This window comes from Rattus rattus, chromosome 1 (assembly GCF_011064425.1).
Source record: "Rattus rattus isolate New Zealand chromosome 1, Rrattus_CSIRO_v1, whole genome shotgun sequence".
Classification (NCBI taxonomy): domain Eukaryota; kingdom Metazoa; phylum Chordata; class Mammalia; order Rodentia; family Muridae; genus Rattus; species Rattus rattus.
In genome coordinates this window covers 155538754-155558055 of record NC_046154.1, presented here as the reverse complement: position 1 = coordinate 155558055, position 19302 = coordinate 155538754, and the positions used below count along the sequence as shown (strand labels likewise).

Sequence of the window (19302 nt, the reverse complement as noted above, 5' to 3'; positions counted from 1 at the left end):
GTTTAAAACAAACAAACAAACAAACAAACAAAAAAAAAAAACAGGGAACTGGAAAGGTAGCTTAGCAGTTCAGAGCATTGCCTGCACCTCTTAATTCCCAGTGCTCTCAGGGGAACATTCACACATGTAGAGAAAACACGTACACACAAAGTCAAGAAAAAAAAAAAAACAAAACAAAAAAAAAACCAAAACCAAACCAGCAAAAAACCCCAAAACAACAAAAAAAAAAAAAAAAACCAGTAACAAAACCACCAACCAAACTTCCCTTGAATTCTCCCCTTAAACTGTGAGTTTGTTGTGTTTGTTACCACTATTAGTTTAAAGCATAGAAACATACTCTTTAAGTCAGTGGATCAAAACCCCTTTGACTATCAGAATACAAACATTTACATTATGATTCCCAACAGCAGTGAAACTAGTTATGAAGTACAATGAAAATAATGTTTGTGGTTGGGGTCACCATGGCATGAGGAACTAACAGCATAAGGAAGGTTGAGAACCACTGCTATCTGAATGGACCCGAATGTAAATAAGTATCTGACCCCTGAGCCCTGTGAAAAGGTTGTCCAATCTGTATGTTGTTTTCTGATTCAAATTCTGAGCTATGTACATATGGAAATTACTAAGCTTTTTATTTTTGACACTTCAGGCTGGACAGATTTCAGAAGCCATCAAAGAGCGACACTGCTAAAATGCAGGAGTGAAATACTGGAGGACAACACATTCAGTTTTATTTCAATCACACTTGTCACACTTGTCCAGCTGCCTTGCAAAGTGCACCACAGCCTCCCATTACAGACGCACTGTACAGGGCTCCTGTGACAGACAGTACAGCAAGCCTGTGTTCAAATAGGACCAGCCCCAAATTTCCCTCAAAAAACAAACTCCATTCCAGTAAAGGGTAAATACATGAAATTACAGCAAACAGACACTTAAAAGGACAGCCAAGAAATCTTCCAACAGTTTATTAGAAAGAATGTAGACATTTAAAAAAATCCCCACTGTCATGAACATAAATTGAGGTTTTCCAGCCAGGGCATAAGCTGAAATCAAAACAGGAAATAAAAAATCCAATAGTGTATTAACATTTTCCACTCATTTGCCATACTGACAGTGCAAGTACAAATCTGGTCTAAAATGTACATATTCTCAAGCAACAATGTACAGCTTTCTGTGTCCTCCATGCTAAGAGATGTAAACCTTAAGGGCCAAACAATACCAAATGTATAGGCTTCAAAAACCATCTAAGTTAGGGCATCCACTAGTCTTAGCTAAAATACACCTGAACACTGTGACAAGTGATCACAAACAATGATGTAAAGTACATTTTTTTGAAAAATAAACTTTAGTGGAATAATTCTGAAAGGTATCCTGGAAGAATGGCAGGGTATCAGCTTAAGATATTAGCCAATTTGTTTCCACCTCCTTCAAGTCCATGGTCTAGGATCTAAAACCTTTATCTTTCCCTAAGCTGAGAACTTTCTTAATGGAGAAGTTAAGTGTATTATGACGAAAGAAGACTTAGATGAGATGCAGTTATTCATCAGAGCTGCTGTAGCAGCTGCCTAGGATCTCAACTGCTTCATAGAATCCTGGGAAATGTTCATGCATATGGATATTGCCTTAGCTGACTTAAATTGCCCCATACAATGGTACATAATCAACCCTTAGTGAAGCCTTTAAAAAAAAGGTTGAAAAGTGGTTAAAGGAGGCAAGTACAGCATATCTGCCTTTAGAGCTATCAACTCAGGGATTTTCTCAATTATGAAATCTTGCAGAAGTTATTTTTTTTCCCCTCAATATCCAGGCGATGATACCACTCTTTACTCCAGATCTGGCATTTCTGAAAGAATTTTAAAAACAATCAGCAAGGACGACAAGAGAACTACAATACTCTAACATTTGTAAATGAAGACAACAAAACTGAGAGCTCCCTAGCAATCACCTGTGAACACGTACAAACTGAACATGCATCTTAGAGAATAAACCCTTTCTAAGAATGTAACAGGACTTTTTTTGGTTCTTAGTTCACTAGCCCATTTCGATCCCTGGAAATGCCCTCTCCTTTCTTAATAAGCAAATTCTAGTCTATGCCTAATTTGAGGCTAGAGACATGGCTTAGTGGTTAAAAGCTCTGGTTACTATGCTAGGGAACCTAGGCTCAATTCCCAGCACCTACATGGCTGCTCATAAGTGGCTATACTCCAGTTTCAGGGGCTCTAATAGCCTCTTCTGTCCTCCCAAGCACCAGGTATACAGTGCAGACACATTATGTAGCTAAAACATATAGTAATAAAAGTAGTAAAAGTATTTTCCCTCTTCTTTACCTAGTGGTGGTTAGGAATTTTACCTAGCCTGTACTCCTTTAAATTGTCCTAGTGTCTAAAAAGAAAATATATGTGGTATCTGCTTTCAAAGTTGGGTCTCAGTGGGGATAACTGCAGCAGAAACATTAAAAAACAAACAAAACCCCCAATATACTCACTTTCATCATCACTGTCTTGTGAATCCTGTAGAAGAAAATTTAAAAACTTACCAAGTTGATCATACATATTCTATAAAGATCTAAGTGTACCTTAAAAAAATCCCAATTATAATTCTTACTATATGAGCAAAATAGTTACGTGGAACCTATGAATTTAATGTAATGATGTGTTTAAACTTAAGGCCTATTTTCCTAGTAGGCCTTGTAGCAGAAGACCCATCTTTCTACAAGTTCTCCCCTAACTTTGTCGTCCTCTCTTGGCATTCAGTGAAAGAAAAGATTACTTAATACACAGAAGCCAATGAATTCTAATTCTATATACTAAAGTTGAAAATCCTCCCAACTATATAAATTTATATTAAGATATTAACAGATTCCTGGGGAGATAATGTCTAAAGTAGTAGAGTACACTTTCCTCAATGCATTTACATCCCTTTATTACTATAACCTGACCTGCTGTTAAATCCCATTTCTATCCTTGTTAAATGATAATCTTTTAACTCTTACCTTTATGCAATGATTTGTTAAAATACAATCCTTAATGGTTGACAAATACAATTTCCCTAGTAGGTAAAATCTTTTAATATGTTAAGAAATAAGACAGGGATACATTAAGGGTAGGGATGGATGCACCCTTTCAGGGGAACAGTGAGTATACAAGACCTTTATTATTACTGAACAGAAGAGGATGCACACATACTTACATCATCTGCTCCGTCTACTTCTGGTAAATCTACATCCTCATCACCACCCATGTGATCCATCATCTATTTGAAGAATAAAATCAGCTTTAAAATGTTAAATTCAGCTTTACTAGGCTGCACATTCCAGAATAGGTCTTCAGTACAGCATAAGTTCCCATGAAGGAAGGCAAAAGAATCTTAAGTACTTTGCTTTTTATAAAAGGCTGAATCTAAAACAAGAGAAGGTACACAGGGGCAGTGGCAGGAGGATTCAGAAATTCAAGATCATCCTCAACTCCAAATATTACTGAAAGAGGCCAACAGGGAGGGAAAAATGAAATTTTAAAAAAAAAAAAAAAAAAAAAAAAAAAGTTTGCAAAATCCACCCAGGACGATATCTACATATAGCAGAAAAGGAAACTGTTAAAACTCTATATACCAAGCTGGAAAAGTGACTCATGTACTGCTGACAACTGCACAGCAACTGTCCCTACAACACTCTTATGGCCCACACAGACACGGACAGAGAAAGGGAAGGAAAAACACCCCTCTGTGAGGGAGTTCCTACATAGGTCACACAGCAAGCACCTCTGTAGCCTCTCTTTTCTGAGACGTGATTAAGCCTAGGATGGCCCAACCAACTCTGCTACCTCTGCTTACTAGCTAGAAGATATGACCAAGTTTTATACCTGAATTTAAGGGAAACAACATTGCATGCCATTTTGTAAGAAAAGTAAAAACTTTAGATAGCTTTAAAAGATAGATGCACATGAGAGTGAATGAAGGAAGGGTTGGAGAAGGTGGCTCAGTAACTAAAAGCACTAGCTGCCTGCCTTTCCAGAGAACCTGGGTCGAATTCCTAGCACCCACATGGATGAGGACCATGACCATCTGTAATTCCAGTTCTAGGGGATCCCATGGTCTCTTCTGGTTTCCATGGGGACAAAAGTCTTAGCCAGACATACAGTAACAGATTTGTGACATTTGCAATACAGCATAATGGTCCTCTTCTGTTCCCTCATCCTGTTCTTGCCCCCCCCCCCGGTTCTTTTTTTCGGAGCTGGGGACCGAACCCAGGGCCTTGCGCTTCCTAGGTAAGCGCTCTACCACTGAGCTAAATCCCCAGCCCCGCTTTTTTATAGACAAGGTCTCACTCTGTATCCCTGGCTGTCCTGGAACTCACTATGTTGACAAGGCTGGACTTGAACTCAAATCCTTTCCCCTCTGTCTTCCCAGTACTGGGATCAAAGGCATGGGCTACTACACCTTCCTCCTCTTTTTGATTTTGCACACATTTCAGTGTTAAGAACCCATCATGATGGTCCTGTTTATTTCCCAGCACCCACATGGTAGGTGGTTCACAACCAGTCAATCTTCTGAACTCAGGTTAGCAAACATTCAGACATATAATTGGCAATATGGACAAATGTAAGGGTGCCAGGAACTAAACCCAAGTCATCTGCAAGAGCAACAAGAACTGTCTCCCCCCCCTGTTCCCTGAGACAGGATTTTTCTGTGTGGCCCTGGCTGTCCTGGAACTCGCTCTGTAGACCAGATAGCTCTGAGTTCCAGGACAGCCACGGCTACAGAGACCCTATTTCAAAAAGACTATCTCTTTAGATGTTTGTCCATTAAATGTAATCCCAGTGCCTAAACAGACCAGACAAGACAAGGGCCACTATATCCTCCAGAAATAGTTATAAGCAGTTGTGACCTGTCCTGACTACATAGGTTTCTGTCTAGAAAACCAAAACGGGTGACCAAGGGGCTGGTTGAAAGCACTTGTTACTCTTACAAAAGACTGGGGTTTGATTTCTAACACCACATAGTGGCTTGTAACCACCTATAACTCCATTTCCAGGGACTCCTGACACCATCTTAGGACTTTGTCCATCTTGGAACCAGGTTCCAGAATGGTGCACAGATATGCAGGTGAAAAACTATCCATACATGTTAAAATGGAAAGAAATAGGGCTGGGAGATGGCTCAGCGGTTAAGAGCACTGACTGCTCTTCCAGAGATCCTGAGTTCAATTCCCAGCAGCCACGTGATGGCTCACAACCATCTGAATGGGATCTGGTGTGTCTGAAGGCAGCGACAGTGTACTCACATACATAAAATAAACGAACCTTTAAAAAAAAATGGAAACCTGGGTTGGGTCCCCAGCTCAAAAAAAAGAACCCCCCAAAAAAAGGAAAGAAATAAGGGATTAAAAGGACATTATTATGGGAACAGGTAGAAAATGCCATAAAAAAAACAAAACAAAACAAACCAACCCCCCCCCCCAAAACTCACCTCAGAGAAACGGTCAAAATTAGACATGTCTTCATCTGAGTCATCCTCCCAGTCTTTCCAATTATTGAAGTCCACACTAAGCCAATTAAGCTAGAGATCAACAAGAATATTACCTCATGTTACTCATAACCATTAATGGGACATAAGATTAGCTCAAAAGACAACAATACACAAGAAACCAAAAGCAGTATTAAGTTCATGAATTATTTGACTGTTCAACTGATCTCTTATACAAAAACATTCATTGATAAGTAAGTATTGCCAGATACCTGGAATTAATTCAATTTACAAAGGCTAATAACCTTCACTTTCTAATTCATCTTTAGAGATGGATTATAGGACATGCTATCAGGCTGCATTCAATGTACAGCTTTGTGCATAGTAGGCACTCACTCTGTCAACTGAGCTATCCTAGTGACACTGTTTCCATTCTATACAGTACCTTACTATGAAGTTCTGGCTGGCCTCAAATTCAAAGAAATCCTCCTGCCTCTAACATACTTTCTATTCTACCAAGTTGAATTCTTGTGATCAGAACTCAGGCCCTCAGGCTGGGCAGCAATCACCTTTACATTAAACCATCTTGCCAGCTTATACTCAGCTCCTTGAATCTTAAATGTCACCAAACTTTGCTCCCTACGATAACCAAGTAACTTATCTCTGTGTGCTGGCTAATTTTATGTCATCTCAACACTGGTTAGTCCTCTGAGAGGAGGGAACCAATTGTGGGTGGGGGTCACCCTTGGTCTGGTGGGTCCAGGGTTCTCTAAGACAACAGCAGGCTGAGCAACCCTCCATGTCCTCTGCATTAGCCCCCGCCTCCATGTTCATGCCCTGCTATGATGAACTGAGAATATGAAGTATAAGCCATATAAATAAACTCTTTCCTCCCCAAGTTGCTTCAAATGATGTTTTGCCACAGCAACAGTAACCCTAACTAAGACACCCAGGCAAACTAGTCTTGATGTCACAACCTTTGTGCCTTAGCCTCAAGTGTGCCAACCATACCTGATAAAAAGCTTGTCTCTTCAACCTAAAACATCATTATCAACGAGGACATTTGACGAGAAAGCCAAGTATAGAACACCAGCTTTTATACTATCATAAAAATGTGGTTTTAGATTTAAAAAGATTTTCATATACACAGCATTCTGCCTGCAGGCCAAGAGGGCACTAGATCTTATTATATATGGTTATAAGGCACCATGTGGTCAATGGGAATTCAGGACCTCTGGAAGAGCAGACAATATGCTCTGAGCCATCTCTCCAACTCTAGTTTTAATTCTTAAAATGCTAAATATTCAGAGAAAACGAAAACTTACCTTTGCCCTTTCCTTTGTTAACCTAGGCCAGGACTGGCCGGATTCTCCTTTTCGCAAACAACATAAAATCGATCTGTCCGTTCTTTTATGCTTGGAATCCTAAAACAAAAGCATCAGCATACCACTTATCGCTCTACTGTTATGACAAAAAACAGCTTCCTTTTTTTCTTCTCCCTTTTCATGCCCAACTCTTTCACCTACCCACCCACCAGGACCTTGAAACATGCTAAGAAAGTATAACTGAGCTGTATCTCCATAATTTGCCTGTTACTGTGCAGCCCAGTCTTGAACCCAAGATCTTTCACAATTAGCCCTCGAGTGTTACTAGTTGAGGGACCCTCTACACTAAGCTTTGTGTCTTTCTTCTGAGATGGGTGGTTTTCTTAATTTTTTTTTTTTTAAGATTTTATTTTATTGTATGTGAGTACACTAGCTGCCTTCAGACACACTAGAAGAGGGCATCAGATCTCATTACAGATGGTTGTGAGCCACCATGTGGTTGCTGGGATTTGAACTCAGGACCTCAGGAAGAGCAGTCGGTGCTCTTAACCACTGAGCCATGAGATGGGTTTTCTATGTAGACAAAGCTGTCTGTCCGGCTTCCACTTCCTAAAGTGGAAGCTTATAGGCACGAGCCTGGTTCACTTTTCATTTCTTCCCTATATTCTTCCTAAACTGAAAGAACAAGCTTTTGGCTATTAAGCATTTCTGACCTAAGATAGAAAGACTTCAAAGGTACTGGCATTTGGCCAGTCACAGAATAAAAAACAAGTAGGAAGAGAGGTTGCCAATAGTCTCCAAACTGTTAGGCTAAACAGATTTAGGATTTAATGTTTTGTTTATTACTGTGGTAGTTTGAATGAAAATGGCCCCTCATAGGGACTGGCATTGTTGGAGGAAGTGTGTCATTGCAGGTGGGCTTTGGTGTCTCTGAACCTCAAGCCAGGCCTAGTCTCTTCCTGCCCCTCCAGGTGCAGAACCCTTAGTTACCTCTCTGGCACTCTTATCTGCCTACATGCCATCATGCTTCCCTCTAGGACTACAATGGAACCAACTTCTTGAGCTGTAAACCAGCCCCAATTAAATGTCACCCTTCATAAAAATTTCCATGGTCACGGTTTCCTCACAGCAATAAAGCCCTAAGATAACTAGCAGCCCAACTTCTCATAATTTAAGCCAGAAAAAAAGCATCACTAGTACTTACATTTGGATCAATACAATGAAAAAGATCAATTTCATTTAAATGCTTAAAATTATCACTTCCTCCAAGACAACTAAAAAAAGTGAGAGAGAAAGAGAAATTAAAAAGCCAATCAGTTATATTAAGTAAACTTTGGTTAACACTGATGTAAAACAGGTGTGCTGGTTAGTTTTATGTCAATTTTTACACAATTCAAGAAAAAGGAGCCTCAAAAGAGAAAATACTCCCACATAAGATCAGGCTGTAAGAAGGCAGGCTTGTACAGCACATTTTCTTAGTGATTGATACGGAAGGGCCCAGCTCTTTGTGGGTGCTGCCACTTCTATAATTCTTCAAGAAAGAAGGCTGGGCAAGCCAGTATGCAGAACTTCACCATGGTCTCTGTCCTGCCCTGACTGACTTTAATGATTAACAGTGGATCCATAAGCCCAATAATCCATTTCCACCCAAGGTCATGGTATTTCATCACAGTAATAATAGCTACCCTAGGACAAAAGGCAAATTACCTGAAAGTAAGTTTGGATTTTTCAAAGTTTACATTAACATCTTTACTGTCTTCAACACAAAATTCAATGAATACATAGTCCCTTCGGTCGTACCACTTTGCAGAAGCAGGCTGCCTATAAACAGAGAAAATGATAAAATTCAAGAAGGAATTCTTTGAGTATTTACAACTTCACATCTAACAAAACAGTTTATTTCTCTTTTCCATCACAACTTCAATTTCACTTTACATTTATCCTACATTCCAAAGGCAAAACTTTCCTAATATGGGTTTTATTTTGGGAGATAAGGGAATGAGGCAGGGCTACACCATCCAACCCAACAACACCTACCTTTCACTATGGCTAACAGGGACTTTAAAGCTAAGACCTATCATTTAATGCCAGTCAATCACTAGGTGATAATCCTTTAAACCATCACTACTGAAACTAAGATTCATAGATTTAATTAGGTATGTTATTTTGTCATCCCAGAACACAGGAGACTAAGAGGACTGCAAGTTTAAAACGGTCCAGACTACATACCAGGCTGCTGTCCCACAGAACAAGAATAAGAGAGATGGCTCAGTGTCAAAGAGCCCTTGCTACTCTATTGTAGAGGATCTGGGTTCAATAGCCGGCACCCATGTGGCAGCTCACAACCACATGTAACCCTAGTTCCAGGAGATCCAAAGTCGAGCGTGCACACACACACCAATCACACAAGGGGACCAGGTGCAGTCAAGTTCTACTATTTCAGGTGGCCCCTGAGACCCACCCAGTGATCAAAAACACCTGCAAGTTGCCTTGACTTCTTTATGTGTCTAGTGGCAACGTACACATAGCAACTAATATAAAGTTTATAAAAATGACACACGGCAGTTTCCCAATAAAATAGAAGAAACACTATCTCTTTAGTACCTATTGGCAGATGTATTGAGTTTTTCTTATTAACTATATCTCCTAATGGGTTTTGTTTTTTCCTTTTTTTTTTTTTTTTTTTTTTCCAGAGCTGGGGACCGAACCCAGGGCCTACCACTGAGCTAAATCCCCAACCCGGGTTTTGTTAGTCTGTAAATAAGAGTTGCCTCCGTGGGGTTGGGGATTTAGCTCAATGGTAGAGCACTTGCTTAGGAAGCGCAAGGCCCAGGGTTCGGCCTCCAGCTCCGAAAAAAAAGAAAAAGGGGGAAAAAAAAAAAGTTGCCTCCCTGTCTTGAATTGGAATTAAAAGATGTAAATTTTTTCAGTTTGATTTGATCTCAGATTTCAAATGCCTCTTTACCTTATAAAATTTATTAATATAATCAGCTGGTATTGGTTTTGCAGTTAAGTTTTTTTTTAAACATTCCTCTTTTCCTGTATACATATACAGGCAACTACCCAGCAATGTGCCTGTAAAGCCATAGAACTACTTGCAGTAGTTGGCTCTTTCCCTTCAGTCTTGTGGGTTCTAGAAATCAAACTCAGGTTTGGATGGCAGGAAATGTCAAGCTATTTTGTCACTGCCAGCCAGCCCTTTTTTCTGCCTAGATCCCCACAGGATCTCATGTGGTACTCCCAAGCTGGCCTTGAATTCAGGATCTACCTGCCTCTGCCTGGAATTAAAGGTGTGTGCCACAACCACCTGGCAAGTAACAAAGTTTTATAGCCAGGCAGTGGGGTTTAGTCTAAGATGGATAGATTTAAGTAAGAAAGAAAACAAAAACAAAACAAAGATCAAAGAACCAAATAACCCTAAATCAGACCTCCTAAAGCAAATAAATAAATAAATAAATAAATAAATAAATAAATAAATAAATCAATGAGCCAGGCAGGCACAGCACACGCCTTTAATTACAGAAGGAGGCAGATCTTTGAGTTCCAGGCCAGCCCTGGCTAGTCTCCCTCCCCTCTTATTCATAGTAAGAAAAGGGCTGAAGAAGCCTGGTTGCTAAGAATACAGCAGTAATGTTAAACAATAAAGGGGTTGGGGATTTAGCTCAGTGGTAGAGCGCTTGCCTATCAAGCGCAAGGCCCTGAGTTCAGTCCCCAGCTCCGAAAAAAAGAAAAAAGAAAAAAGAAAAAAAACCAATAAAGACATTTTTAATTAAAACTAGCTGATTGTGGTGATTCATGTCTACAACCCCAGGATTTGGCAAGCATAGGTTGGAAGACTATTCCAGGTAAACCCTGGATTAGGAATAGAACCCAACCTCAGCTACTGTCCTCCAAAATGACATGGGAAGCCCCTGGTTTTGAATCTGACCACTGTAACTAAAGTCATTATCCATGAAGCATTTTTTTCTCTTGGTGCAATTCAGTTTTAGAAATTGTGCTGTTTGCCAGGCCTGCCAGCACACATGAAGCAGAGGCAGGGGGATCTCAGAGTTCCAGGCCAGCCTGGTTTACAGAGTGAGTTCCAAGACAACCAGGACTTCACAGAGAAACCCCACCCTGAAAAACTAAACCAACCAAACAAAATATGTCATTTTATTTAAAATAAAAACAAGTCAATATTTTGCTGATGAGATGGCTTAGCAGTGAAGTACAGGTTTTTTCATACAAACCCGTCAACCTGACTTCAATTCCCAGAACTCACATAAAGGCAGAAACTATGGACTCAAAGACATGTATGCTCACACATATCATATATTCTTCTAGATTCAACTTCAGACCACAGGTACCTAGAGTTTCTAGGTTTCTCAAACAGCTAAATTGGAAATGAAATTCACTGAAGACAAAGTAGTGATAGCTAAAATAGAACCCACCCAAATTATCTTGGTTGTAAACTCAACTGGGTCAACTAAAAGGTATTCTTATATTTTTGGTTTCAAGCCTAGCCTTTAATGGCTGAGCCATCTCTCCAGCCCCTAAAAGGCATTCTTCTTTTTTTTTTTTGGTTCTTTTTTTCGGAGCTGGGGACCGAACCCAGGACCTTGCGCTTCCTAGGCAAGCGCTCTACCACTGAGCTAAATCCCCAACCCCTCTAAAAGGCATTCTTACAATGAACTTTCTTGCTCAAATTATTTGAAATGAAAAGATACATCTGCATAAAATTCCAACTACTTAATATTTTTAAAAATTATATTTATTGATATGTGCATATGTAAAGGTCAGAGGACATCTTGTGGGATTCTAACATGTGGATTCCAAACATCAAATTCAGGTCCTAAGGCCAACAGCAAGCACTTTTTACCTTCTAGATACCATGTTGACTACTTTTATAGCCATATAATCTAGTGCACATGCCTTCAATTCCAGAACTCTGGAGGTGGGGGCAGCCTGGCCTGCAAAGAAACCCTTACACGCGAGTGTGTGCATGTAGTGGAACCAGCAAAGACATTCAACTTATTTCCTTTGATTCACATTAAGTAATCAATGTTATGGGCTGAACTGTTTTCTGTCTGATCTTTTATGTTGAAGTCTGTATAGTTAGTGCCTCAGAATGAGACTTTTATTTGGAAACAGGGCTTTTAACAGGGAATTGAATGAAAGTGCAATCTTAAAACCTCCAATATGACTGGTGCCCTTATTTTAAGGGGAGGATGAGAAGACAGGGATTGTATCTCTTAAATAAAAGAGTATCTTTCTTGGAATCCTTACTTAGAAAATAGAAACAGGGGGTTGGGGATTTAGCTCAGTGGGTCTAGGCTGGCCCCAAATATCTGTCTTCTTACAGTATCTATAATAGAATCTTTACAATCAAATCACACACACACACACACACACACACACACCCTCCCTCCCTCTTGGTTCTACTGGAAATTGGGAAAAATAGGATTTAGAATGCTGGGGTAAAGAGATGGCTCAGCATTTCAAGAACTTAAAGCTAGGCAGTGTTAAGCATGCCTTTAATCCCAGCACTCAGAAGGCAACGGCATATGAGGAGGCCAGCCTGCTGTACAGACTGAGTTACAGGACAGGTAGGAACTACCCAGAGAAAGCCTGTCATGACTATAAAAACTAAAACCACACCAACCAAACAACAAAAAACCAAAAGGACTTGTGTTCAGTTCTCAGCACCTACAGCTACATAAAAGTACCTCATGTAGACTGTTAACTCCAGCTCCAAAGGACCAGATACTCTTATGGCCACCTCAGAAACCCACTGAACACATGTGGCAAACACCCGCATACACATATAATTGTTAAAAAAAAAAAAAAAACAAAAAACTTAATAACCTTGTATGAAAAATACTCAGAAAACAAAACAAAAAAAAGCAAAAACAAACAAACCAACTGAAAAGTCAATTTCTATCAAGTATTAGGTGAACTAAGACGCTGTCTGTTCAAGGAGGACCTATAGTGTTAAACCTCAGCTAACAGATGTTTCTGACCAACAGTCTTAATCTAAAGGACTTGCATGTCAAAGTCCTTTAATATGCAGGCGATGCTGGGTTGAGGGTGCTTTTCTTTTTTTTTTTTTCTCCCTTTTCTTTTTTTCTGAACCCAGGGCCTACCACTGAGCTAAATCCCCAACCCCGAGGGTGCTTTTCTATACTTTCAATAACATTTTAAACCAACCAACCAACCAAAACTTTTTTGTTAAGGTTTGTATGTATGAGGGATTTGCCTACAGAAGTCAGAAGAGGGAATCGGGGAAAGGTAGTGAGGCTGGGTGCTGGAAACCAACTCTTCAAGAATAGTTAAGTACTTTTAGTTGTTTTCAGACAGGGTATCTCTACACATCCCTAGCCTTCCTGAAAGAACTGCCTGGCTCTGCCTCCCAGGCACTGGGATCAAAGGCTGGCATCATCACAACCAGCTTTTAAGTACTGCACCATCTTAATCTGCTTAACACGAGACACAGTTTAGTTCAACTTAAAGATCTGTTACAGAGTAACTATCACAAGCATCTCATGTAGTAACCATGCTATATAAAGCACAACAGAGCTTGAACATCAGTGTGTACTGGAAATTGTGCTAGAAATGTATAATAGGAGCGGACAATCCCAGCTCTTCCTTGAGCCAGGAGTGTTGCTTTGGGGAGTCTAGGAGCATTACCAAAAGTTCCAGGTCATCCTGGTCTCCACTCTCTGTGCAATAATCTATATAGGCCATGCTCCAACAAGTATGGTAATGTAGGAAAACTGTGCTCAGGCTATAGCTTCAGGCCTTCTCATACACCAGCATACACATGTACAGCCACACACACATAAGTTATGTCTGCATGTAGTACATATGTACACATGCAGTTGGCCAACAAGCCCTAATACCCCAGTGTGCTGCTCCCCCACAGCACAGTACTCATCGTTTATGTGGTGTTGGAAATGCGAACCCAGATCCTCATATTTATTAGCCAAGTGCTTTTCTGCTGTACCATCTTCCCTATCTCCTTTTCAGGGATGTCTTGTAATGAGGGAGTTTTAACTACACAGTCCTAGATGGCCTCAAACTCCATCAAACCTTCTGCCATTACCTTTCCAGGGCTGGTATTCCACAGGGAAGAAGATCAGGAGTTCACAAGTGAATGAAAACAAAACAGTTTTAGCTGTATCAGTCTGTGATAAGAACTAGACAAAGGCATACCAAAAATTTACTATATGGAAAGCCAGGCACAGTCAAATATGCTTGTAATCCCAACATTTGAGAGGTGAAGGCAGGCATTCCAAGCCAGCGACCCATTCCTTAAAAAAAAAAAAGTTGGCTGCAATGAGACACACCTTTAATCCCAGCACTCTGGAGGCAGAGGTAGGCCAGTCTCTGCATTCAAGGACAGCTACAGAGAAACCACCTCACCCCGACTCCAAGAGCTTGCCTCAAAAACAAACAAACAAACAAACAAACAAACAAAAAAAAACCCAAAAACTGGAAAGGAGATTTAAATAAACACGGCAGTTCTTTGTTTCTCAAATTATGGGCCAAGATAACATTAGGGCACCATGGAGTAGATTCACAAGGCTAGATATTTTACATCAGAGAGAAATTAAATGACACAAAGTTCAAAAGAAATAATCTAAACACACACATTAGTTTGAGGAGATTCAGCTGTATTGTGTCAGCTTCTCAAAGCTGGGTTTTCAGTAGTTCCGGTGATGTGATTCATTTTAAAAAGAGGATTATCAGAGAGGTGCTGATACACATCTTTAATCCTCAGGAGGCAGGGCTGGGATCTGAGTTCAAGGTTAGTATGGCTTACACAGTGAGACCCTGTCTGAACCCCCCCCCTCCCGTACTCCCAAAAAACTATCAGTCCATCCAATAAATAACAGCTAAGGCTAAAGCAAAGTGGTAGAGCAGCTTGCCTTGCACATGTAAACAACCGTGGGTCTATCTTGGTAGTAAGATTTTAAGTAATTCTACATTTGAGAATCTTTATAAAGCTGGGCATGATGGCACGTGCTTGTAATCTCATCATTTGGGTGGTAGGAGGACAGATTACAAGTTCCATGTCAGCCTGGCATACCTAAAAAACCCAAACCACCAAAACCCCTACCATCTATTTTATATTGTTTACTGGTGTGAAGGTGGAAATATCAGTAACTATTCAAGATCCCAAATGATTTTCTAGCTTTTAGATCTTTAAAACAGAAAATACAGTTAATAATCTTAAATTAGCAATAGGAGTAACCTACAACCCAGCAAAATTTTGTCACTTTGTTTCTATGCCTTCTACTTAAAGTCTAACTCAGCAAGAAAAAAGGGAAAATCAGTTGCCAGGTTACAGTGGTTAGGGAAATCAACAAAGAACAAAAGCCACCATCAGATACTCTTTTCAAACTTGAACCATATACCACATGCTTATTAAAAGTTTGGAAAGATGATTTATTATTTTGGGAGTTCTGCAGAGTAAAAATGCAACATGCTAGGCATTATGGACTTTACCTGGAAGGCAGAGGCAGTCTGATCTTGAGTTTAAGTCCAGCTTGGTCTACATGAGTTCCAGGACCATACAGTGAGACTATAGTCAAGGCTATACAGTAAGACCCTACTAGCCTATCTCAAAGAAAAAGCCTGTTTACAGCAAACATTAAAAAACTGAACACTTTATCAGCCAGATTCTTTCAATTTCACTCCAGAACTCTAAGTCAATAGTTATATGACTTGATGTTTACAAAACAGTATAGATTGAACATTTTTGTCTTTTAAGGATTTGTTCCTGTTTATTTTTGGCCTACATGTACATAAGGACACTGCTTATATACCCAGTGTCCACAGAGGCCAGAAGAGGGTGCCTGATCCCCTGAAATCAGGTAGATATTGTTGTCAACCACCATGTGGTGTCTGAAAACCCAGATCCTCTGGAAAAGTATGATTGCTCTTTTTTTTTTTTTTTTTTTGGGAGCTGGGGACCGAACCCAGGGCCTTAAGCTTCCTAGGCAAGCGCTCTACCACTGAGCCTAAATCCCCAACCCCAGTATGATTGCTCTTAAAGGATTAACCACTCCTGTATACTGAGCATTTTAAAACAAGACCAGGGATCTGATCTCTTCAAAATGTGCACAATGGTGCAAACCTGGCCTACACAGAAAAACCTTGTCATGAAGACAAAATAAATAAGAGATGTGGGGTTGGGGATTTAGCTCAGTGGTAGAGCGCTTGCCTAGGGAAGCATAAGGCCCTGGGTTCGGTCCCCAGCTCAAAAAAAAAAAACCAAAAAAAAAAAAAAAAAAAAAAAAAAAAAAAGAGATGTGGTGTGCACACTATACAGACCTGGCTGGCCTTTGATCTTAAAAGTTGTTCACCTACAATTCCAATACTTGGGAGGTGGAGGGAGAAAGTGTAAGAATTCAAGGGGATCCCATATACAGTAAGCCACTCTAGGCAGCATAGACTCTGCCTCAAAAAACAAACCCTTAAAAAGAAGGTCAATGGGACCAGTTGCTGTACACCTTTAATCCTAGCACTCAGGGAGGCAGAAGCAGGCATATCTCCAGCCTGAGTTCCAGGACAGCCATAGCTGCATAGTAAGAACTTGTCTCAAAAGCAATAGAGGCTGGAAAGATGTCTTAACAGTTAAATGCACTGGCTGCCCTTCCAGAGGACCCAGGGTTCTAAGCCCAGCACCCCACTGGTGAATCACAACCCTCTAGCTCCAAGGGATCCAACTCGATCTTCTGACCTACACACAGACATATATGCAGGCAAAACATCCACACTCCACTGCTCTTGCAGAAAACCCAAGTTGAATGGTTTACAATTGCTAGCTCCAGATTCGGATCTAACACCTCTGCTCTCAGCAGGCACTGTGGGTACTGGTAATAGAACTCTGGTCCTCTGCAAGAATAGCCAGCGTTGTTTATCACTGAGCAATCAATCTCTCCACCTCCTAACTTGGTACTTCTGGGTGAAAAGATGTTTTATTTGGGCTATGTTTCTCTATTAAATTATGTTTTACCTAGCAATTCACTTCCTCCTTACAGTTTGGAAAACTAAATATCAAAAAGGAAATAAGTTTTACACAGACTTGTCCTAAAAAGTCAATATAACATCAGAATATAGCTGAGTTGTGAGAGCCTTTTCCTAACACGGGGTTCTATCTGTAACATCTCAAAGGTAAAATTTAAATCCGTACTGGTAAGATGGTTGAGCAAGGCTCTCGTTGCTGTACCTGACAAGTTGTATTCCCACAGACCTTCCTCCCCACAGGTTGTCCTCTTACCTTCAAGGAGCACTGAGGAGCACCGGGAGGTGCACACAGGAATAAAGTCACTATAATAAAACACTTAAGCGTAAAACCTGTTACATATCTGGGTTTTTAGGAGGGACTCCTCTAAATTTCTTTACACATTCTAGCACTACATGTCTTCTTCTAGGGCCTGTTTCTCAGGCACTGATTGACTGTAGGGTATCTTCTATCCGTTCAAGCAAGCTCTTAAAACTTAAACTTCAATTACTATCCGTAACTTTTAGTGCTGTGCATAGCACCCACCCACACCACCCTCAAATATTGTAATTTAACTATCTCATATCTGAAAGTTTTACGGGCAAAAATTCTTAGGTTATATACAAATTAAGGTCTTCAGGCCAGTAAGATGGTCATTTCATACCTATTTCACCTTCGCATGGAGAGAGCATGACGAAATACCACCCAAAGTTTATTGAAGAACACAGAAAAAGTCCACAAGTATCTTGTGACTAGACACGTGCAGAAGAACTACCTGCTCCATAGTAATTACTCGCTGCCAAGGAGGCGACCGGATTTGCTAACAAGAGACTGAGACGTAGGAACGGGAAGTTTCGTTGGGGAGACGGCATGGCCCCCGCTAGTTGCCTAGCAGTGCCTGCCGCGGAGGGCCGCGTGGTGCCCTACCGGTAGCACTGGCTTACGGCGGCACCGACAAGTGCTCTCTGCCCAGGGCCTGCCTGGTCCGGGCATCAGCGCCGAGCGGCAGGACTCTACGGCTCCGGCGGGAGCCTCATGGCGGAAAGCTCACACACGAGTTTGAGGCCTAAGGCTAAGTTCCCAGAGTTCCGAGTGAAACAGGCCGTCTAGGGAGGAAAAGTGGGATCTTTGGCACGAGAAACCCGGGGGACGGGCTGGAGATAGGGGAAACGGGTATCTGGAGGAAAAAATGTCCTCCAACGGTAATAGGAACAGGGATGCAGGCCCTCCCACCCCACGGCAAGGCTGCCACCAGCACGGGGAGAAAGGCGAAGGGCCGCGAGTGGGGGGAGGGCGAAGAGCCGTTTCCCGGCAGCCGGGGCTCCCGGCGCGGCCTCGCTCCGCTCCCGGACGACCTTCCGTCGGCGGGATGTCGCACTCACATGGTGAACGGGGCAGAGGGCCAGGCGAACGGGTGGGCGGGCCTCGCTGGCGGCGGCTGGCGAGTCGACTCCTCTCCGGCAGCGACTCCGGCGGTCTCTACCCGGTCGCGGCCTCTCCTCGTTCCCCTAAGGCGACGGCGGCGGCAGCGGCGGGCTCGGCCTCGATGCCCAGAATGCAACGCGCGGAGAGCGGCTCCCTCAGCCCGGGAGAGGAGGAAAGTGTAGGAAAAGGGGCGCGAGGACGGAGAAGGAGCGTGCGTGCGCGCGAGGGGTGGTGAGGCCGGGCGGCGGCTGGTGACGCAGCAAAATGCCCGGGCCTGGCTGCCGCGCGTGCGCAGTCACTACTTCCAGACTGCGCGGTTTTCTAGAGATCTCTACGGAAGGGGCGGGGCCTCCCGGCTCCTTCGCGATCCTTCCCGCGGCCGCCCCTCCCCTCGCCCCTTCGGCTGTCCGGTTCGCGCCTGTCTTCCCGGGCTCATCTCTCGCGTTAGCGAGCCGTTGGCCGCCAACCGTCTGAGCACGCGCTCGGCCTGGGGCGGCCCAGGGAGGTGGTGGGACGCCGCGGCGTGTAGAGCAGGCCCCAAAGGCCATGTGTGGGGGTCGTTTGTCTGAGACCCGGCGCCACACGCAAGCCCAGGTTGGCCTCGAGCTTCAGCCGCCCGAGTGCTGGGATTACAGTGCTGTGCCAAAGCCGCCACGCCTGGCAGCTTCGGTTAACGGCTTAGTCCTCAAAGCCTGGACCACCCCTCTGTGTTTCTGAGTGTCGGAATCCGGTCCCGGCTCCTTTAGCTAAGGAGCTGCTTTTGCGAGTTTGCCTTTAGGGGCCCGCCTTTCCCTCAGCTTGGAGACATTGGCCCCCTGGGGAAGGCAAGGAGAGAATTTGTAGACTAATTCGCTGTTTTCCATGCGTGAATTCAGATGAGGTTGAGGATCTATTTGAAAATCCTTTAACTGGCTGTGTGTATAGTGCCCTGGGTTAAGGTTTAGTGAGGTTAGCAACCAAGAACAGTCGTTGCTTGTCAAAAGCTGATGGATTAGGACAGAGGTAGACCAATGAGCCACTATTTAGGACAACAGGTTTTAGGAAAATGTAAAACGTTTGGGAAGAGTGGTAGCTTGAAGGGGAGCTGTGAAATGAAAGCTGTGT

At 42.3% G+C, this 19302-nt stretch overlaps 1 protein-coding gene across 1 annotated transcript; it reads right to left on the bottom strand.

The window, feature by feature from the left end:
* Positions 1-939: 939 nt before the first annotated feature.
* Ptges3 (prostaglandin E synthase 3) lies at positions 940-18479 on the bottom strand. The gene is made up of 8 exons (XM_032908842.1): positions 18156-18479; positions 8493-8606; positions 7990-8059; positions 6786-6884; positions 5464-5553; positions 3190-3252; positions 2486-2510; positions 940-1843 (listed from the first exon to the last, which is right to left on the bottom strand). Coding segments are annotated over exons 1-8 (483 nt in total). The 5' UTR covers positions 18158-18479; the 3' UTR covers positions 940-1823.
* Between the last annotated feature and the right edge of the window lie 823 nt (positions 18480-19302).